The sequence below is a fragment of the Sciurus carolinensis genome, chromosome 3 (assembly GCF_902686445.1).
Source record: "Sciurus carolinensis chromosome 3, mSciCar1.2, whole genome shotgun sequence".
Classification (NCBI taxonomy): domain Eukaryota; kingdom Metazoa; phylum Chordata; class Mammalia; order Rodentia; family Sciuridae; genus Sciurus; species Sciurus carolinensis.
The window spans coordinates 183,358,068-183,379,504 of NC_062215.1; the positions used below are offsets into that span (position 1 = coordinate 183,358,068).

At 63.0% G+C, this 21,437-nt stretch overlaps 1 protein-coding gene across 1 annotated transcript in view; it reads right to left on the bottom strand.

Moving 5' to 3' along the window:
- Positions 1-1,570: 1,570 nt before the first annotated feature.
- Crocc2 (ciliary rootlet coiled-coil, rootletin family member 2) overlaps positions 1,571-21,437 on the bottom strand; it is a 66,456-nt gene continuing 46,589 nt past the window's right edge. Inside the window, exons 22-33 of the mRNA XM_047547013.1 lie at positions 20,248-20,465; positions 19,790-19,949; positions 19,238-19,405; positions 17,691-18,048; positions 17,285-17,469; positions 16,323-16,443; positions 15,626-15,759; positions 10,071-10,220; positions 9,572-9,718; positions 7,272-7,403; positions 6,360-6,506; positions 1,571-5,585 (exon numbers count right to left, since the gene is read on the bottom strand). Coding sequence (XP_047402969.1) covers positions 5,520-5,585; positions 6,360-6,506; positions 7,272-7,403; positions 9,572-9,718; positions 10,071-10,220; positions 15,626-15,759; positions 16,323-16,443; positions 17,285-17,469; positions 17,691-18,048; positions 19,238-19,405; positions 19,790-19,949; positions 20,248-20,465 — 1,986 coding nt within the window. The 3' untranslated portion in view covers positions 1,571-5,519. The remainder of the gene's footprint in view (positions 5,586-6,359; positions 6,507-7,271; positions 7,404-9,571; positions 9,719-10,070; positions 10,221-15,625; positions 15,760-16,322; positions 16,444-17,284; positions 17,470-17,690; positions 18,049-19,237; positions 19,406-19,789; positions 19,950-20,247; positions 20,466-21,437) is intronic.

The following is a 21,437-nucleotide window of genomic DNA, read 5'->3' on the forward strand; positions in this document are numbered from 1 at the left end:
CCTGGTGCCCTCCAGGCACCTTGTTTCTCCAGGCGATGGGTCAATCCGGCTCAGGAGCCCGCTGGAGGAACTCTGTGCCACCCCTCCTCTGCCCTATTCTGGGGCACCGGGGTCTGGTGGCGGGACAGGCCCGTCCCAGCGTCTACTCTGGGTCTAGCTCCATGCGAGGATGAACCCTGGTCCTAGGAGATTTCAAGGCATTAAACAGTTTCTGAAATGCATAATCACATCAGGGGAAATTTCTGGTGAGGTTTTCCTAACGGGTCCAGGGACCCATCAGAGTAAGAAAACGCCCAGGAGGATCGTGGGTAGAGCCGGCTTGGGGGCAGGAGGGGCAGGACGCTCCCTGTGGATTCAGTGTCCCCAGCCTGTGACTGTCCCAACCCTTCTCTCTGCCTCTGGACTCCTGGGACCTCAGTCCCCACAGTCCTATCTGCTCTGATTCTCTTGTTGGGTGATGCGTGGCTGCAAGTCCCTGAGGGGTTCTCTGAGGTCCTACCTTGGTGGCTTTCCACTCTGGTGGTCCCAGTACTCAGGCCAGACTAAAGGATGTGAGGGGCACCACTGTCAGGCTGCCCCTGCTTGGTGGGCCGCAGGAGAGCGCCTCCAGCACCTGCGCCTGGGCCTGGCTTGCTGTGCTCATGCCCTCTTGAGGTGATGGGCTCTGCCCTAGGTCAGCTGTGGGAGGGTTGGCCCTGGGGCTGCGCTCTGGCCTTGAGAACCCCAGGACAGGACACCACCGTGGTGTGCTTCCCCAAGCCGCCCTGCGAATACTGTCGGGATGGGGTCCTCACAGGCATCCTCAAGGGCAGAGCTGCCAGGAGGCCTGGTCAAGATGGTAGGACCCAGCAGGACACTCTCTTCCGACGGTCTTTGTTCCATGGAAACCTGGCAGTCTCTGTTTTCTTAGTTGTTGTTCCCAGGTAGAAGGGCAGGTGGCAGCTCCAGCCTGAGGCAGGCTTCTTGGTGAAGAGGTGACAGTTTGAGCCTGAGGGGACTGTGCCTAACCCCTCCTTCCCACAGTGCCCTCCTCTTCTGCCCTCAGAGCCCAGCCCAGGGCCTGCACCTTGGAGTGCAGGGCACGTGCCTCAGGGACCCTGGTAAAGGCCCATGTCTAGTCTGGGTTTGGGTCTACCTGGGGATCCCGGGACTAGGTTTGCCTCAGGGCCCAGCACAGTGCCAAGAGCAGTGGTACTTAGGCGGTGCTCTGAGTCCTCAGGTGTGGTGGTGGCGGGCCTGGACGAGGGGTCCTGGCCAGCCACCTGGAGGAATCCCTGAATTGCTCTGGGCGGGTCTGGCCTGCCGTGGCCCACCTCAGAGCTGAGTTTGTGATCCAGGCCAGCAGCAGGCCAGGCCCTCCAATCTCCGACCCCAGATGGCTGTGACGACCGCTGCCCAGCTTTGCTGACTCTGCCCAGACTCAGCCCTCTGCAGATGTTCAGCTGGGCCTGGGAGCGTGGGGGTTAACACAGGGCCCACCACTGCTGGGCATTATATTTCATTAAAAGAAAAAAAAACACACAACTCCACAGGCAAAAAAGAGAAAAAAATTTTTTTCAGGTGCTAAAAATATTATCAGGAAATACTTTTCAGCAACATGCTGTTTTAGGGTCCCCTCTGGACTCAAGGGCGCCTTTGTCTCTGTAACAGAAAGTCCACATTTATCAAAACCAAGATGGTTTTATCAAGTAGGCTCATTTTCTGTGGCAGGAGACCTGAGCTTCCCCAACAAACCTGTGACACTTTGATTTCGGGCCTGAGTGTGTGTGCAGTTTAGGTGGGGAGCCGGGGAACCCACCCTCAGGATGCCCCAGAATGCAGGGTCCATGGAGATCAAGGTGGCTGCAGTCCACCCCCAGTGTGGCTCCCCTCCCAGAGGTGGCCGGGGGTGCAGGTCCCCTGCCAGAGACGCTCTTGCCATCCTGTGGGCCTGACCCAAAGCCCAGCTCTCTGTGAAACTCCACCCACATCAGGAGGGGGCAGGGATGTCGCAGGGACATGGGGAGGGCCCGGCTCCTGAGGACACCCTGGCCCACCCAGCTGGCCACTGAGGCAGAGAAGGCAGGACAGCGCAGCCAGTCTGGACCGACCATGGGTGGGAAGCCTCACACCCCAGCTCACACCATGAGACTTCTGCTGCTGACCTTCGGGAGATGATCAGAGTGCTTGGCATGTGCTGCTTTATTTAGGGGAAAGAGGAACTTTAGCCATGGTCAGGCTGACTCAGGCGGGGGCCCTGGCCTCGGTGAGACTCCTGAGTGCCCCTGTCATCCCTCTGTCCGTGGCAGGAGCCGTGGAGCCACACGTGTGCCGCTCCGGGCTCCACGAGGTGCCCTGAGAGTCTGTCCCTGCAGGGCAGGGCCATTCTCTGCTTCCTGATGACCAGGCGGCCAAGAGAGGAAGCACCTGTGGGCACCCAGGGCCCTTCCCTCCTGAAGGCTCTGCAGCCCGCAGCCAGGCCTCTGAGGCATCTTTAACGACATGGGGTGCCTAGTGACGGTCACGTAGAGAACTTAAACAGCAGTGATCCAAGCAGCGTCCACAGCACGACCTCCGCTGAAGCAGGGATTGTGGGTGGTGGCCTTCTTCTTTTTAAAGAAGTCATTTGTTCATCTTCAGGCTGTGCTGAGGAGTGGACCCGGGGCCTCACACACTGGGCGAGCGCTCTGCCCGGAGCCACGGCCCAGCCTGTGTTCTTTGTTTTGCTGATGATGATTTTTGCAGTTAAGTATGACTCTGTCAAGCACGGGCTGCATGTGGGGTGGTGGCCCCAGCAGACTGCGTCCCCTGGGATGTCACATGTGGCAGTGTGACAACGCCTGTGACTCACTTTTCAGAACACATCTGGGTCAAGCCACCACGGTCTATTTGAAAACTACACGTCTTAGGAGCCCAAGTGAGCCACACACTGTCCCACTGTTTTCTGCCCTGGCTGTGCTGTGGCGAGACCTTCCCTGACCCAGCCCTGGGGCTGGCCTGCCTTGGGGTGACCGCTGAGGTCCTCTGTGGGACCCTCTCCTTCTGTAGTCGGTGGCACCATCCAGAAATGCCTGGGAGGTGGGAACCCCCGCCCCGCGCACGCCTGGGCCTCGTCGGGGCTGCCCAGTCAGAGGTTAGTGGGATCCTGGCCACCCCCAAGTCCCTCAGCAGAGGCAGTGAGTCTGGCAAGTAGCCGGGGGCTTTGTGCTTGTCTTAGGAGCTGGGCTGCCTGCTTCTGGGCCTCGTGTGCGTGTTTCCTGGTGCTCTAAAGCCCAGCACAGATGCCCAGAGGTGAGTGCCTGCAGGCACCAGGCCCAAGAGCCACCTCCAGGTTCTCAGATCCAGAGAGCCTGTCAGGGTAGGTCGCCCAGCTCAGGCACAGAGCTGGACTCACACACGAGGCTGGCACCTCTCAAGCCATTGGTGGGATCCTCTGGGCCTTGTTGGGGTCAAAGGCTGCCATGTTGGGTGACGCTGGGGGACGCAGGTGTTGGACCCGCTCCTGAGTTCTGAGAGCAGGCTGGGTGGAGGCAGTTCACTGCAGGGTCATCCCGGTCCTGCCCCTTGCGCTCTGGGAAGGTGCAGGGCAGCCCTCCCCTGCCCGCTCACTGCCTGTGTGTCCAGGCCCCTCCCTTTGGCCCCCTCTCCATCTTCCCTGCTGGGCAGAGGGGAAGTGGAGTTCTGGACCTGACCCACGTCCAGCTGGTGTTATGTGACCTCAGTTCAGAAGCAGCTTCTGCCCTAAGCCAGGTGCCTCAAGCGGCACTGCGGGGTCCTTCGTCTGGCACAGTAATGGCTGCTCGCACAGGGAGGCCTGCACACCTTGGCGAGCGCTCAGGAAACTGCTCGGTGCTTCCATTTGAAAAGTCCTCTTTTCCTGAATATATACCTTCGTGTTGAATAAGTAAAATCAGTGTCTCCTGTGCTGATTTAAATATCTATTAAAATACAAAGACCTCAGATTCACAGAAACTTGGAATATTCCCCATAAGCTGCAGGATAGGGAGGGTCCCCCATTGCCATGAGAGGTTGGTCAAACGATGCGTGGCTTTCTCTCTGAAGCTGAGAAGTCACCCAGACCCCCACAACTGAAGCAGGGTCCCTCTGTGCACATTTGCCAAGCAGCAGCTCTGTGCCAGGGATTTCTGTCCCGTGGGTGGCGCGCAGGGACTGGAGAGGTGGGAGCAGGCAGGGCACGCAGGGCACTCTGAGCCAGGGCTGGGGCTGCCCAGCCTCCCTCCCCACCACCTCTCCAGGCCTCTGTGGAGGGTGTGGTGTGGAGGCCTTGGGCACCGCACACCTGCCCTTCCCGTAGTGCAGGATGCTGTTGGGCAGCGTGGAAGCACACCTGCCGGCCTCCACTGAGTTCACGGTGCCCGCACTGGCCGCTGCAGGTGGGCGTGCCAGCACTAGGGTCTTCCCTCCCAGAGCAGCCCTTGCTGCTAGGTCTCCGTGCACATCCCCTCAGGGCCTGGGCAGACTTCATGACAGGCCACCAACAGGCAGGCAGAGTGGACGGGCCGAACGAGGCCCGCCTGCCACTCTCTCTGGCTTTGGTTCTGGGTGATTTACAACATATCTGCTAATCTCAACCAGAAAATGAGGTCTGACAGGACAGCCTATTCTAAGTGCTGCGTGATCTTGCAATGGACAGATGGGCTCCACCCGCTTCTGGTTCTCCCTGCCTCATGCCAGAGTCCTTGAGGGTGTTCCAGGAGGCCCGAGGCTGTCACGGGCCCAGGCCACCCGGGCCTTGTGCTGCCTGTGGGAATCAGCGGGTGGGCATGTGCCCCAGAGATCCTGGAAATGTGCCACTTACAGCATGAAAGAAGCCATCTGGAGAGGACGGTCACCCTGGCCAGTGCTCACGGGAAACTCGCAGACACGCCAGCAGGTGAAGGGAGTGGAGGCAGCCTCAGCCTCCACGGCCACGGGGCTGGATTCCCACAGACTGTCCCCAGCTGGGGACCCAGACTTCACACTGCCATGCCCCTCGTGGCCAGTGAGTCACGGGAACTTGAATCTGAGTCACTTCCAGGCACCTGCTGCTGGGACGGGCCTGCAGTTCCTGGATGTGGGAGGTCTCAGCCTCTGGACGGGGCTGGTGGCTGACCTCGCAGGACTGTTTTTGGCCCCGGGGTGGAAATGTTTTCCTTCTGTTCCCGGTGTTTACAGCTGGAGGGGTGGAACACAGCCTGAGGCTGAGGAGCGGCGGGACGGGCTGGGTCTGGCTGGAGCAGCAGCCTGAGGTGGGAAGGGTGTTCTGTGGGAAGGGGTGCTGGAGGGGGTCACCAGCAGCAAGGTCCAGCCCGGGCAGAGGCCGAGGGCCCGGGGCAGAACTCCTGCAGTCTGCAGGACTACAGGTGCTTGCTGTGGCAGCCCTGGGACACAGGGAGAGCCTGGCGTCCACCTCACCGTTGGAGCCTGGCCCCCTCATGCAGCACACAGGCATCAGCAGCGGAGGCCCCGGGCATCTCCACCTGGAGCCCACTTCCTGTCCGTCAGGGCTGCGGCAGGGCTCACTGCCTGACCCGCAGGGTCTAGCTGAGGGGGGCGAGTTGCCGCTGCTGCACTTCCTGGTCCAGCTGCTCCTTCAGGGTGACCACCTGCACAGAGGCAGGGATGGAGTCAGGCGGGTGTGCCAGGCACAGGGCACAGAGAGTCCTGTGCCAGCGTGGGTGGACTGGGAGGCCACTGTCCCAGCCCCCAAGGAGAGGAGCTGTGTGTGGGAGAGAAGCACCAGGTGAATGGAGGGCAGTCTCCAACAACAGAGGGTGCCAGGGCCCGGCCCAAGGATGCCCTTCCCATGGACAGACCCCTTCTTTTCAGGCCATGGAAATGCTTGGAGTGCTAGGGAAGGGGGCTTTGCTTATTAAGTGAGCAACAATGGCCGGTGGCCAAGACCCTCTCTTGGGGTGACCCCAGGCATCCACTTCACTCCTCAGGCTTCAGTGTCCTCATCTGTAAAACCAGGGTTTTGACCAGGTGGCTCTGCAGCTGGCGATTTGCATAGCAGGCACGCCATGCAGGCACAGGAGGACCTGGCGTGCATGCACGTGCGTGTGCAAGAAACGGCCACACTTCCCCGCCCAGCAGAGTGCGGCGTGCCGCTCTTCCTGGTGACTCTGCAGGTCAGGTGCAGGGCCACCTCTGCTCAGCTGCACAGGGCAGGCGCGGTCTCTGCCCTCACACAGGACAGCCAGAGAGGGTGGCGATGCCTCCTCTTGGGGAGGGTGGGGTAAACCACAGGTCTGCTCTCTTAAGAGGCTGAAGAACAGCGCCTGGCGGGAGGCCTCCTGTGGAGGCCACACGGTCACCTGCAGGGTGCCTTCTGCGGTCCTCTCCCCTCCCGGCTCAGGAGGCTGGGGTCCTGGCCCTACCTGCTCTTCCAGCCGCTTTCCCCATTGCCAGTGGGTCTCTCTGGGGGATTCCAGGGCCTCTGTGGCCTGAAGCTGGGCCCCATGCAGCCTCTCCGCCTCTGCAGCCGGGTCCTGTTGGTGCTGGACGGCCAGCTCAGCCCTCTGTGCCTGGAACGAGGATGCAGGGCCTGCTGCTGTCCACTCCAGAGCACTGCCCAAATCCTGAGCCAGGTCCAAGGGGGGCCTGCACTTTCCTCAGGGTCGCTGGACCTTTGCTGGCCTCACTGTCTGGGGCGGTGCTCACTCTGGACCAGGACCCCAGCAGCCCTGGTTGAGCACACATTCAGCCCACCGGCCTGGGGTCCTGGCCACCTGCTCAGGCCTCAGGGTGGACCTTAGATCAGCCTCAGTGGCGTCTGGGTTTCCCCTTGACCAGGCTGTGGGTCCTGAGGGCGTCCAAGGTTGATGGATGGGGAGGTGGATGGGGAGGCCCAAGGCTCCCAGAGCTACATGTGGCTGTTGAGCCCTGGCCTGGAGGACACTGTCTGGCCCGCCCTCCAGGCTTGCCTGGGCCCCTCTGTTCCCTGTGTTACCCTGCAGAGCCAGGCTTGGTCTCAGAATTCCCCAAGGAACTCTGATACCTCAGGAGAGCAGAGGACCTAGACAGAACACTGGGGGCCCTGGGGCCTTGGGCTCTGGCTCCAGCTCTGCCTGGGACCTCAGCACCATCCCAGGTGGCCTCAGTGTGGTCTGCGTTTCGCCTCTGCCTGCATCCTGTGCAACAGCCAGTGAGCGTTCCTGCATGTGTGTGCTGAGAGCGTGTGCATCCAGGCACGAGACTGGCAGAGCCCACTCTGGGGCCCACGTTCACCTGGAGCCCACCCAGGTCACTCCCAAGCCTGCAGAGCACAGAGTCCCTCCCACGCAGCTCACCTGCAGCTGCAGGTTCTGCCTCAGGGTCCAGCCCACCTCCTGGTGCAGGGTGATCAGGGACTGCTCCAGCTGCTGCCTCTCGGCCCCCAGCTGCTCCAGGGCCCTCTCCCTCCTGGTTTTCTCTCGCTCTGTCTGCAGGGGAAGGGTGCAGAGCTTGTACTGGGATGTGCTGGCCTCCTGGCTGGCACGTGGGGTCAGGCCGGTTTTCCCTTTGGGGAGCAGGGGCACTCCTCTGAGAGGGACTCTGTAGCCCCTGAGAGCTGGTGGGGCTGGCCAGGGCAGTGACCCCTGCCCCTGGCACCACGACATCCACCGCCAGAGTAGCTTAAGAACAGGGCCGAGTCATCCCTGTGGAGACCTCTGCTAAGGTGGCATCCTAGGACCTCTGCCCAGCTCCTTCCCGGGCACCTCCACATACCCATGGCCTTCTGCAGGACCTGACCCATGAGGTCACACAGGCCTACTCCTGAGGGGGCGTGAGCCTGCAGCATAGCCAAGAGGCTGCACTGCCCCAGCAGAGCCCTCGCTAGCCGCCCTCGCATGGGATGGGGCAGGGGGGACGATCAGACCAGTTTCCCAGGTGAGGCTGGTGGGACAGGCTTTGCCCCTGTAAGGATGCATGGAGTCTGGAAATTCTCTCACTGGCTGGGAGGGCAGCAGCAGCAGAGGGGCCCAGCCCACTAGCCCAGAGAGCCCGGGACATCCTCATGGTGCTGCTGTGACGTCCCTCCCCAGCCCTGTCCTCAAAGGCTTGCTGGGCCAGGACAGGCAGGCGCAGAGGGGAAGCAGGTCCCACTGCCTGCTGGGTCCCAGGCTGGCCCTCCCTTCAGTGCGGGGCAGACTGGCCCTCTCACCAGGGGTCAGAGTTGCGAGTCTCTCAAGGACCCTGGGATAAGGTGGGTGGTTTGCAAGAATAGTTATGGGGCAGTGGTTAGAGCTTTATACAAACAACACTCCTTTCTTCTTTAGGACTGAGGGAAACAGTCCTCCCCCACTGGAAAAAGAAACCTGTTCCTTTAAAAATCTAAGTTCATGTTGTAAAGAGAAGAGAAAAGTGAAGTCCGACACAAATAAATGGCCACATCCGGGTTTCCCCTCCTGAGACGCCAGTAAAGGGTTTATGGGTTTGCCGGCCCCTCTCCGCTGACCTCCTGGAACTCATTAGCTGTTCCTTCCCTCCTCCACCGCAGCCCCAGGGGCCCACAGCCAGCACTGTGCCCACAGCTGACTGCTGCCCCCTGGCACCGCCAGGGCCTGGCTGGACGTAGCCCCACCTGACCTGCAGCACCTACGGGGAGACGCCCCAGACCCACAGCCTGGGGGTCACCCTTCAGCAACAGTGGCAGGGTCCTGTGACTGGACCTTGCTGGCTATGCCTCCTTCGTGGGAGGGCAGGTGGCCCCCTGTGGTGGCATCCCTGACCGTCCTGGCCACTGGCCTCTGTCCCCTGGTGGGCTGGGTGGTGGCAGTAGTGAGGCTGCCGGCACCCTGCTTCCTCCTTCGGGAGGGGACACAGAGCCCCTGGGTCAGATGGCTGGGTGCCCAGCGGCCCACCCCAGTGCCGTCCTCCCCTCCCCATCCCACGTCCCACCACCCCCTAGCAGCTTCTCTGGAGTCACCCTCCTTGGGGGCCAATTTGGACCTACGTAGGTCCCAAGTGGACCTATGGCCTGGCCCAGTGCATTTGCCAGGTCAGCCTGGTGGGCTGCATGATCCTCCTGCTTCCGAAATGCTCAGAAGCTCTAATGGTGGGGATAAGGGACTGTCCACCAGGCTGTGTGGACCCTGTCCTGCACACTGACCTGCATGATGGAGACCAGCTGGGTGAAGACCAGCAACACCCCTGGCTACACGAGCTTTCCTGGTGGTGTTGTGTGGCTGGCCTGTCTGATGGGACCCTGAGAGAGCAGTGGTCACCCCTCTGAGAGCCCTGAGAGGGTGGCCTGCAGCCAGGTTTAAGAAGCACACCTGACCTGGCTCCACCTGCTCCTCCTGCTTGGGCCCCATGGCCCCTGAGGCAGGGGCCATTCCAGCTCCAGGGGAGGAGGATGGTGTGCTGGTCACATGTTTTGGCAGAGCTGGGTCCCAAGCCTCGGGGAACTGCCAGGACCTGGTGTGTCCCCAGCGAACCAGGGTAGGGTGACAACCCCGGAGTTGGTGCCATCCTCATGGGCGGTTGAGACACAGATGCCGGCGGGGAAAACCCCTTCCCAGCAGCCCAGCCGGTCTCCCCAGACCTCCCAGTCCCTGCGGCACCCTGCACCTCGCCAGGGAACCCCCACCGCGCGGGAGCCAAGTACCTGCGCCAGGCGTGCGCGCAGCGCGGCGAGCTCCCCCTGTAGGCGGGCCCGCTGGGCGCGCGGCGCTGTGGTCCGCTCCCGCAGGGCGCGTCGCTCTGCACGCAGTGCGGCTGGCTCCCCGCGCGGCCGCCACCTCCGCCGGAGCACCTGGGCCGGGGAAGGGGGCGCCCGGCTTCTAAGAGCTGGGCGTTCTGTTTGACGCTGGCCCTGGGCTTGACCTCAGCCACGCCCCCACCCAAGCTGTGCATCTACAGCTGCCTCCTTTGCTGCAGGGTGCTTGCTCACTGTGGAGCAAGAGAATCAGCCCTCCACTCCCTCCAGACTCATTTCCCCATCTGCCAGCCGGGCATCGGATGCTTTCTGGGTCACCGTCCATGCTTCCCACGTGGCACTGCCTAGACCTCCTGGGAAGACTGAGGAGGCCAGGCAGTGAGGTCTCTTCCTGGTGAGGGGTCTGCTGCCTGGGGTGAGGGCCTGCCCTCCCTGCTGAGGCCCTCACCTGTTGCTGGGGCTCCAGGGGTCCCTCAGCCTCCTGGCTCCTGTGTCCAAGGCCAGCAAGTTCCTCCTCCAGCAGCCTCCCGTTCTCTGTGAAGCCCTGACCGTGCCTCCTGCTTCTCCCCAGGGCCTGCTGCCGTGCGTCCACTTGCTCCTGGAGGGAGAGAGACAGGGCCCACCTGGAAACAAGGGGCACTCCAGGGAGTGGGTGCACAGTGCACCCGCCTCAGCTCCTGCAGGTTTGAATGCTAGGGGGTAACGCGCAAGAACGGGGTCTGGACAACCCGCACACTTTGAGTAGGTAGTTGGTGTGCCAAGGAGCCTCGTGGGTGTGTGCACCTATAGGAAGGCTGGCAAGCAGGCACGGCCTGGGTTCAGCAGGGTCTCTGCTGTGCTGAGTGGTCTCAGAGGACACATCTGCAGCCTCCCCGCCTGGGAGCAGAGGCTGCAGTGCTCCTGGGGCTCAAGGGGCTGGTGGCCTCTGACCCCACGCCCCCTCTTCTGCCTGCAGTGTTCTGCCCCAGCTTCTGCCCCGCCAAGCCCACCTGCGGCCCCCACCCCTCCCTACCCCACAGGCAGTGGGGACACAGCTGGTCCCAGGCAGCTGAGGGCGGGATGGCCCATGTACCCACTCCCAACCTGGCGCCCTCTCCGCAGCTGCTCTGCCTTTAACCTGCCCACACCCTATCCATTCGCGTGACACCTGTGAGTCTGTCCACGGTGTCCAAGCACACCTCCCACAGGGGCCCATGGGCATGGCCATGACACCTGCTTTTCCCCAGGGCTGTTGTGAGGGCCTTGCCCTGGGCAAAGCTGGACACAGTCTCCAGTACCAGCAGAGGAGACAGATCTCCTTGAACGTCCGTTAGCAACGTGAGGAAGCTAGACCACCACACTCCAAGACTCCTGTCCTAGGGACCTGGAGTCGGGTCCTCAGCATGAAGCCTTTTTATCCACTCGGACGATAGGCTGGTTTAGTGGCCAAGACAAGTGTCCCTGGGCTCCCAGTATGGGCAGCACCTGGCTCTGCTCTCAACCCAGTTACAGAACAGAGCTGGTTCCGGGAAGTCCTCGCTTGGCACAGTGAAACACTGTGACCCAGGGAGTCCAGGGAGCCCTGGTGGCCTCTGGCCTCTGCCTGCCTGCTGGTGTCTGCCCGCTGTGCCTCAGCTGTCCTGTGCCTGGACCAGCACCGTCGGCCTGGTCTGTCTGAACACTTTCTTGGAGGATCTCAAACATCTATTCCTTCCTATAAACTGCAATCAGTGGGCCCAGTTTCCCTCTAAATAAACCACAAGCAAATAGACAGAACCAAGGCAGAACAACCTACAAACAATAGGCAGTTCTGGAGAGAAGCCCGTTCAGCCGAGGGCGGGAGGCTGCTTGGTGCTGGACGCAGCGCTCGGCAGATAGCGGCAGCAACCTTCGAGTGAAGGCAGAAGGAAAAGCAGAAATCCTGGAAAACTGGCAAAGGGGAAAGAATTCCTACAGAAAACCTACGGACACACACCAGCAGCATGGTGATATGACACTGTTTGCCATAAAGGAGAAAAGCCCAGGGAGGAAGTTCCACATCCCACGTGAGGAATTAGAAAATTCTCCATGAAAAGAGGGTGTGAGGAGAAACACATCAGCCGGAGGAGAGAGAGGGGCAGAAGCAACTCTGGAAAGACCAAGACAGCAGATGAACTGCGGATGAGTCAGAGGGAGAGAAACCAACCCAGCCTGGGACAGGAGGAGACAGGTGTGACCCACATGAGGTGTCAGGTGACAGGCAGGCTTGAGCCCTCGTCCCCACAGGAGCTGAAGTCAGACCAGTGCAGGAAGAGGTTGCAAAGCAGCAAACTTCCTCAGGGTGCAGGGCCACAGAGCTCCCTGCGAAGTCCAGCCAAGACTCAGTTCTGCCCCCACTGACTGTCCAGGTCACAAAGGTAGCGACACTCTTAGACAAAGACGTCTGCGAACACAACCTCAGGAAGGTAGCAGCGGGGTCCACCTGGGGCCCAGCGTCCACGGCCAGGGCCTGGAAGGTAGGGCTCACCTGGACTTGGATTCTAGAACTCAGGCCTGGGGCTCAGTCAGGCTATGGCAGGAGGTGAGCTGGCACTGGGGGATGTGAAGGGCCAGTGGGGCTGGACGTGGCATGTTTGGCACAGGAGTGGGAGAGCCGGGCAGGAGTCGAGCCAAGGCACTGTGACCTGGCTCCAGCCTGAACAGTGCTGTGGCCCCTCCCAGGGGCATGGGCAGGGTGTGTGGGTAACGCTGGGTGGGTGCCAGGCATGCCCCTGCTCAGAGGCCCGGCCAGCTGTGTGCACCCGGCTGCTGCGTCCGGAGCGTGTCCCTGCCCTGCATGCTTGGCCGTGTGCTGTCCTTCTGCTGGGTTCCCAGGGTAGCCCTGGCAACGGGGAGGGATTCGCTCTCAAACAAGAGCTGTACTGTTTGCACAGCACAGCCTGCCATTTAATTAGAGAAATATGTTTTTAATTAACTTTCTCTTGACAAACACGTTGGTCTATGTGAAAGGGGGTGGGGGCTCGGTGAGTGGGAGCCAGTCCGTGAACGTGAATGGAGCGGTGCACATGCGGAGCTTGCTCTTGAGGATGGCGGCCCAGGGTCTGCTCTGCCAGTCCAGGAACACCCTGGCCTCAGGAGGGGGCACGGTTACAGTCCCAGCCCCCAGCCCGCTGGGGCCCCTGGGTCCTATGCTCTCTGCCTGAGCATCTATCCACCAAGTCATGGGGTCCCAGGTGAGGCCATGGCACAGATGCGTCTGAGCCCCCTCCCTGAGGCTGCCACAATGCCCGGGAGGTCACCACTGAGGGAAACCACCTTCCATCTGCAGACCAGGGCTTCAAGGGGTCCTGAGGGCAGATGGAACTAATTGCCCCCAAACAGTGAAAATGTTACTTGCCAGAATCATAAGAAAAAGTGACATCTACACGTGGGGTTAGAATACTTCACCAAAAATGGTGGGCTCCATACGGAGCAGAGAGCAAGGGCCCAGAGCAGCCCCTGCTCCAGCTGAGGAGACCCCAAGAGCAGCCCCAGGACCCTGGAACCTGGATCAGGTGGACCAGGCTGGGCGGCAGCCCTGTCCCTCCCAGCCCAGTGAGCTCCCTGGAGGGGGGGGGCCCTGAGCTGCTGCACAGCTCAGCTGTCGCCTCACTGCCTGGGGTCAGGGCTGCCCTGCTGCTGGGCCCCACTGCTCCCCACACCTGGGGGTCTTGGAATCCCTCTTCACCTTTCCTGGGGGCTGGAGGTCAGACGGATGATTCCAGTCCCCGTCTGGCACCCAGAAAGTCTCCCTTCCTCAGGGCTGGCAGGAGCACCTGAGGCAGCACCCTGCTTTAAATGAGGGTACTTGTAAGAACTGGCCTTCTCAGGGGCCAGAGGGAGACGCGCGGCCCAAGAGAAACGGGCTGGCAGTTAGATCAGTGAGGAGGACTTGGTGGGTTTGGAGGAGGAGGAGTCTGGGCAGGAGCAGGGCCTAGGCTACGGTCTCCGGGCTCCTAAGCTGAGAATCCCAGGATGAAGCCCGGGGGCAGAGAAGAGGGTTGTAAAGTGGAAGCCCTGAAAACAGAGGGTGGATTCAACCTGCAAACCAGGGCTGACCACAGACAGCAGAAGTCCTGGGAGGGAAAATCAGATTGACACTGTGGTGACATTTCTACATTTCAAAGAAAAATGGGCCTCTGGTTCCATGCTGCAAGGAGCCCTGGCGAGGAAATCCAGAGCCTACTAACCCCACGTTCCCTGAGCCCGGGCAGCGAGGCCCAGGACGGACCCGACCTCGCTGTCTGGGGTGGCTCGCTGCCTGCACCCCGTCTGGGATGTGCACCAGAGTTCCGGTGGCCGGGCATGAGCCTGACGCCAAGCTGGGTCATGGCGGCCCCACCGGGCAGGCGCGTCTGGGGTGGGAAAGGACGGCCATCATCGCCACGTGAGCCAGGGAGGCGCCTCGTCTCATGACCCTGAGCTCGTGCAGAAGAGGGAGCAGTGTGGACGCTCAGCCTGGGGACCACTGCCACGGCCATGCAGGGACTCTGCCTGTGGGAGGCCAGGAGCCCTCCACCAGGAGCCGGGTCAGAAAGAGAACCCCAGGCCCAGAGCCCCTAGAACCCCGGATGAGCCTTCGGGGTCCTTCCCAGAGGTCAGGCGAGCTTGTGGCTCAGTGCCCTGAGCTCTCCAGAGGCCGGCGGAGGGCCCTGCTGGGCCAGGCCAGCTCCCAACTGTGACCTGGGGAGATCTGCTGCACAGTACTTGGGAGTGAGTCCACCACGTATGGGCTGTCGTGGGCAGAAAGCCCTGGTCAGCGGCAGTGGGTGGGGTTCAGAACTGCACTCAGAGGAGGGTGGGCCTTCCTCCCCCAGGACACAGCAGAAGTAGCCAGGGAGGGGAGAGAGGAGACCCTCTGTGCCTGGAGGGGCGCGGGAAGTGACCTGAACAGAGCAGCACAGTGTTCACACGTGACCTGGAAAGACAGAGGCTCTGAGCCCCAGGGGCACCAAGACAGGGAGAGGAGGCCTGCGGGCCAGCGCAGGAGGGACGGGGAGCAGGCCCAGGGGAGGCCCGCCACCACAGGGGCCTGGGTGGGAAGATACCCCCAAGAGGGAGGGGCTGCACAGCGGCTGAAGCCCGGAGTCAGGCCATGAGTCCTTGGGAATGCAGAGGCCACGGTGGGAGAAGCACCAGGGCTGGTGTGGGCATGAGGGAGCAGGACACGGCCGTTCTGTGCGGGAGGACAGTACACAGAAGCCACATCTGAGCAGCATGTCACAGAACCTACAAGCTACAGACCCTTAGCAACGGAGACATGGACATGAAGAACTGGAGGGGAAGGTCCAGCTCTAGGTGGACACCCTCAAGGACACATCCCACACACAGCATGTCAAGCGTTTGTAAGGGTGGATTCCAAAGGGGCTTTCCAATCAGCCCACCTAGAGGCGCCCAGGCGAACCCCAGGTAAGAGGAAACTCCGCCAGACCCCACTTCTCAGAGCCCGTCTCCCGGGTACCCCTCAGTCCTGCCATGGAGAGGAAGAAGGGAGCCTGGGCTCGCTACCGTCACCAGGCCTGGCCACTCCCTCTCCAGGACAGCTCCTTGCCTGAAACCACAGCAGGTCACCTGGAGGGGCAGGACATGTACCCGCGTCCCTACAACCCCTTCTGTGTCTGAGTGACCCGGAGGGAAAGGCCATCCTGCGGCAGCTGGAACCTGACCCAAGAGGGGCCACAGCTGGCAGGGCCTCCCATGCCTGCCAGCGTGGCCAGAGGGAGGATGCCCAGGGGCTGGGGGCCCATCCCTCTGCCTCTTCACAGCTGTGCACCATGGCCAAGGGCCCAGCCTCCCCACGCTGTGAAGCAAGGGCCGGACCCGTTCACAGCGCTCTTCTAGGGACAGCCCGGCCTGAGGCCTCGGTTCCCAGGGCCCTAGCGTGCTGGCTCCAGTCCAGCCCGCACCCCATTCCCACAGGGAGCCCCGGCTCGGCCACCGACCTCTGCCCTGACATCCCGAGCTGTTACAGCCCCTCACCTCCATCCTGCCCTGCTGCCTGCCTACCTGCAGCCACCGCCTCTCCTGGCTGGCCGCCCGCAAGCTGGACAGGTGCTCCGTCTCCAGCCTCTGCAGTGCCTCCTTCTGCAGGGCCTGTGCTGCCCGGGTGCTGCTCAGCGCGCCTTCCGCCTGGTGCCGGCCTGGGGGAAGCCGGCTGGCTGGAGGGCTCCCAAGACCTTCCGGCTGCAGGGGCGCCACCCCCAGGCCTGCCCCACCCCAGTCCTCAGGCTGCAAACGAGCCTGTGAACTGAGGACTGGCACTGGGCAGCGAGCTGGACAGGGCTCCTCCATCTTAGCTCAGGGACCCTGGCGAGGACCCTCTTCCCTGTTCCTTCCAGGCTCCACCAACATGGCTGTGACACTCCTCCGGGCCCAGGCCGCCCCCTGGGCTGACGCTTTCTGGGGGGGCAGTAGGCGTAAGGCTCTGAGTGCTGCGTGGGGGCCTCTCTGAGGAGGCAAGGAGCGTACCCCCCAGAGGGGTGCCTGTGTGGCCATTTGGGAAAACTGGGGGGTGAGCACAGCCAGGGTCAGGCCCCGGAGGGGGATGGCGGGAGGCAGGGCTGGTCCCCACCTGGCAGAGCCCCCGGAGCCTGTGGATGGCCCGCGCCTGCCGTAGGGTTGCTGCTGTGACAGCAGGGGCACCAGCCAGGCTCGGCTGTTCCTAGGCCACTCACGGTGGCGGGAAGGGAGGGGCGTGGGTCACCTTCCTCTGCCTCCGCCAGGGCCCTCTGCAGCTGCCCCACGTGGCTGTGGGCTTGGGCACGCTCGATCTCCGCCCTGCTCAGCTGGCTGCGCAGGTTCACCACCTGGACACGGGCATCCTCCTGGGCAGAGGAACTGAGGTCAGCAGGACAGCCCGGGGGACAAGGAGGGCTGAAGTGTCTGCTGGCAGGCTGGGTGTCAGGGGGGCAGCTTGGGGTCCAGCCTGGGAACGTGCGGCAGGGCTGTGGGTGGGGTGGGCTGTGGGCAGCAGGGAAGGCCAGGTCTGGTGGGTGGCTGAGCTGCCCTGCTGGCCTGGTGGTGCCCAGAGGGGCCAGAGATGGGGGTGGGAAGAGCAGACGTGGGCAGGGCTGGTCATGGCCTGTGGGCTAGTGTGAAGGGAGCCAGGGCCCCAGACAGGGCAGAGCTGAGCGGGGTGGGCCTGCCCTGGGTCTGGTGCCAGCAGGAGGTGGGCCTGAAGGAGCTGGTGGGGCCCATGGGCTCTGTGACGGTTGGACTGTCTCTCCCAATGTCCCACCCACTGGGGTCCCAAGCCCACTCTGCCACCTGGCAAGTCAAAAAGGGACAGACCACAGTGGCTCTGGTGGAATCCCAGGGCCAGGAGCACATCTGAGCAGCCGCCATGTCGTGTCCCCATGCGAGGGGCTCTTCCATGCAGCCTTGGGGACAGTTCTTCCAGAATGGCATGGGATGGTGACTGGGCCCCAGGGGACATCAACCCTGAGGGATGGTGTGGCTTTCTGCCATGTGAGGGTCAGGACTTGAGGGCAGTGGTATTACAGAGGACAGTCTGGACACTGACCCCTAGGGTCTGCCAAGGTCTCAGTGGGCCTGAGGACAGACTCACAGATGGAGAGTAGTCTGGGTGAGTGGCTGTGTTCCCTGGTCCCAGAGCCCCCAGGGCGTGTGCCCACGTGGGTGGGGAGGACCCCAGCTGCCCCTCACCCGCTCCTGCTGGGCATCCTGAAGCTTCTGCACCAGGTCTCCCAGTGCATCCTGCACAGAGGCCACATCTATGACCTCTGAGTCGCAGTCTCCAGGTGCAGGTGAGCGCTGTTGGGGTGGCGAGCGGGACCCAGTGGGGGAGCTGGCTCTGTGCCACCCAGGTTGAACATGGGAGCTACTGGAGCCTGCAGTAGGTGACAGTGGAGGGGACATGAGGGACAGTGACAGGAATGCGGGCACTCCCCCTTCTCTGCAGCTCCAGCTGGGAGCTGGGCTGGGGCACGGGTGGGCACAGGCTCCTAAAATTGCCGTGACTGGTCCAGTCCCCTGGTGTGTGGGTTGTGTGAGACCTAGGAAGGGGCGGGGTGCCCAGGTTAGGGACAGAGCTGGACAGGAGGACACTGACCTTTTGTAGGAGACCCAGGTCGCTCTGGAGAGGCAGAGGGGCTTCGACCCCGGAGCCCCAGGCCACGGCGAAGTGTGGAGCACAGCCTGTCCAGTTGGGCTTCTGCGTCCCGCCTGGCACCCTTGGTCTGGGCCAGCTCCTGCTCTAGACCGTGGACCCGGCCATGGGCACTGTCCAGGCGAGCCTGAAGACTCTCAGCCAGGCTGCTGGCCTGCTGCAGTCTACTGCTAACACTGAGCAAATCAGTCCGCAGGGCCTGCTCGGCCTGCCGGCTCTCTCGGAGGTGCCCCTCCAGCTGCTGTGCCCGGGCCTCCGCTGAGGCCTCTGCCTCCACCAGCTTCCACCGCAGCCCTAGCACCTGCAGCGGGGTGTGGGGGAGGGGTGGGGCTGGACAAAGGCTCTTGACACCTGGGCTGGCTGGCCATTCAGGAGACCAGGCCTATCTGCCCCGGGAGACCCTTCCCCTGCCCTCTGGACCTCACTCTCTTGCCGGTCACAGCTGGAGGGACTCCAGATTTGCTTCCCAGTTGTATTTGGCAGGTGGGGACACTTGAGCCAGGTGGGAATGGCACCTCAGGCCTGCAGAGTGTCCTGCAGCAGAAAGCCCTGCGGGCAGCCTCCTGGAAAGCCCTGCTGTGTGCGGCAGTCCCAGGACCCTCCCGCTGGGGGCTCCCTCAGCCACTGCTGCAGACCCTGCATGGCCCCCTGCACTGGTCAGGCATGGCCCTGGGCCAGCGCCTGCACTCAGGCCCTCTCCACAGGCGTGTGAGTGGGGAGCATGCGGGCTGCAGGAGCTGGGCACAGACAGGCCCCGGGTCGGAGATAAAGGGTGGCAGGTGGGGCCCGGCCTCATCTTGCTTCGCTCTCTGGGGGCACAATGACAGCCCACTCACAGATGGGGCTGAAGTCGTCTGGTGGGTCACAGCCCTGTGTTCTCTGGGTAGGGCCTGGGCTCAAGGCAGCTGTGGCGTGCACACCTTTCTGAACCGGGGGGCCCCAGTGGCCTGGGGACCCCAAGGCTCGGGAGCTCTTCTGGCTCTGGGAGGGTGGAGACCCAGGCTGTGTGCAGTGCCTGCTTCAGCGCAGAGCCTGCAGGCAGAGCCGGGGCTGGGCACAGGCTCTCAGAGCTGAGTCAAGGCTCTGTACAGGTGTGGGGAGCGGGAGCGCGTGTGTTGGGGCATGGGGACAGCGTGCAGTCGGTCGTGGGGGGTGTGTGTGCATGGGCACAGGCGTGAGAGTGAGCTCAGCACCGTGGGCTCTTGGGCACCCCTCATTTCAAGGTCCCCTGCCCCCTCAGAACTCTGTCCTTCAACTGGGCAAAAGGCGGTCCTTTTCTGAACAGCCCCCTGGGAAGTCCAGGGAGGGTCTGCAGCTGGGTCCCTCGCCTCAGACCCATCTGCCCTGCCCTGGCTGCAGTCACTCAGTATGTGGGCTGTGGACAGGCCCACGGGTGCAGGTGGGAGTCAGCCTGGAAGTGGGCACTCTGGTTGTCCCCTGCCTCCTTACTGGGTTTCCTGCTGGCCTTTCCACAGACCGCAGGGTCCTACCTCCTTCTGGGTCTGCTCGTGGGCGGCCTCGGCCTGTGCCACCTGCCTCTGCAGTTCCAGTGCCTCCTGCCAGCTCTGCCACTGCCGCCGGGCATCCCTTGTGCCTTGGGTCCGCAGATCACTCACCTCCTGGCCCTTCCTCTGAGTCTCGCTTTCCAGCACCCTCACCTGGGAGTGTGGTGGCTCTGATGGGCAGGGACCCAGCAGCACCCCCACCCCGCCTCTGCTCACATGTCCTCCCTCATGGCAGCTGACCATACTATGGGGCCCCAGGCTAAGTCCTGCTCTGGGCAGGGACTTGGGTCCCCCATGTGACCAGGCACTGGGAGTCAAGCTCAGCCCCTCTGCAGACACATGCCTGGTACTCCTTTCTGAGGTGGGCTGGGGCAAGGACCTGAACAGGTCAGGGGGCACTGACCTGAGAGCTGAGTGGTATGGAGGGGTCTGAGTTGGACTGGCTCTCACTAGCAGGTGGCTCTGGTCAGTGTGGCCCCTGAAAGAAGCTCCAGGATGGCTGAGGGGGGCCGCCTGGCCAAGTGTGGGGACCTCTACCTGTCTGCGGCTCTCCTGCAGCTCCCGGCGGGCGTCTCCCCAAGCTTGCTCCAGCTCCTGCAGCCGGGCCCGCAGCACCCCAGCCTCCTCCCGAGCAGCCGCCAGGACCTCCTCCAACATCAGCCGCTTCTGCTCCTGCTCCTCCTTGGACCGCCTAAAACTGAGCCAGCACCAGAGGCTGCTGGACACCCCAGGGCCTGACCTCTTCCTGGGGACCCTGCGACTGCCTTCCTGAAGCCCAGCCAGGCCCCCAGGCTGCCCCAGGCTGCGGAGGCAACTCCTGCAGGGCAGGGCCAGGGTCCGCCCCCTGCTTGGGCTGGCCCTTGCAGGCCTCTTGGGCTGGGCGGTGGAGGTTGGTGCCTCTCCCTCTGTCTGGCCCAGCTGAGTGCATGCCCCATGCCCCCAGCTTGTGTCCCAGACTGCACCGCAGCCTGGGCTGAGCTGCAGGGCCACCATACCTGGCCTTCTCCTGCTCAGCCCTGAGGACGGCCGCCCGAAGCTCGGTGTTGGAGTCCTGCAGCACACTCTTCTCTCGGGTCTCATCGCTCAGAGCCCGGCGGGCCTCCAGGACCTCCCTGTGCAGACCCTCTCGGCTTTCCTCCCAGCCCCGAAGCTCCTGGCGCAGCCCGGCCAGCTCTTCCTGGGCCACGTTCAGCTGTGCCCGCAGCTCCTCAGCCTGGTGGAAGCAGTTGGTTCAGGGGCCGGTCGTGGGGCTGTGGCCTGGGTGCTCACGACTGATCCTGGTCTGGAGGGAGCTGGTTTCTCATGCAGCCCTGGGTCCCCGGACCCCCAGCCTCGCCCTCCATGGGTGAGAAAGGCACCACCTTTCTACCATTGCTGAGGCCGGGGGCAGCTTACCCAAGCCCAGGTAGACTCTACCCTGACCCCCCGGCCCTTCCCTGTCCTGGACTCCAGACACTGGGCACTGGTGGGCAGGCCTGCCGGAGCAGAGTCTCTTCACGCCTCTGCACCATCCTCACCACATTGGGCTGCTACTGTCCAAAGGCCCTTGCCCCCAGCCACTCCTGCCCTGGAGTGAGCAGCTGGTCAGTAGTCCAACGGCTCAGCACCGGACGCTGCATGGTTGTGGGCATGCCTACTGACTCCAGCCTCCTCACTCTGCTTCCCACATCCAGGGGAGGCAGCTGGGAGGCAGGCCGGCACCTGTGCCCTCAGAATCTTCCAGCAGCTGGGAACCAGTGGGGCTGGGCTTCTGGGACTCGAAGCTGCCACCACCACAGCAGCCTCCACAGGGCCCAGCTCACAGGGGCATGGGCCCCTCAGGCCTGGGGACCAGGGGGCACAGAGGCCACTGTGGGTGGCTCTGGGGCCCACGGGAGCCACTGCCCCCACCCCACTCCTGGCCCTGGGTCTTCCTGCGCCCTGGTGTGAGTCCTTGTTGCTTGCCAGGCCTGTCCCAGAGTATGACCCCATCCCTGCTCCAGTGGCCTCTCCCCCTGCAGGGCCTCCAGGTAGGGCCTGGATGATGCAGTGTGCCCTGGCCCGAAGCATGTGAGGGGGCCGTTCAGCAGCCTGGAGTTGGCTCCCCACTGTGGACAGGAGGCTTCTCAAGGTACTCGGCTCCCATGGTGGACAGGTCTGGAGGGGAGGCCCACTGGGAAGGCTCAGGGTTGGGCAAGAGCAGCCC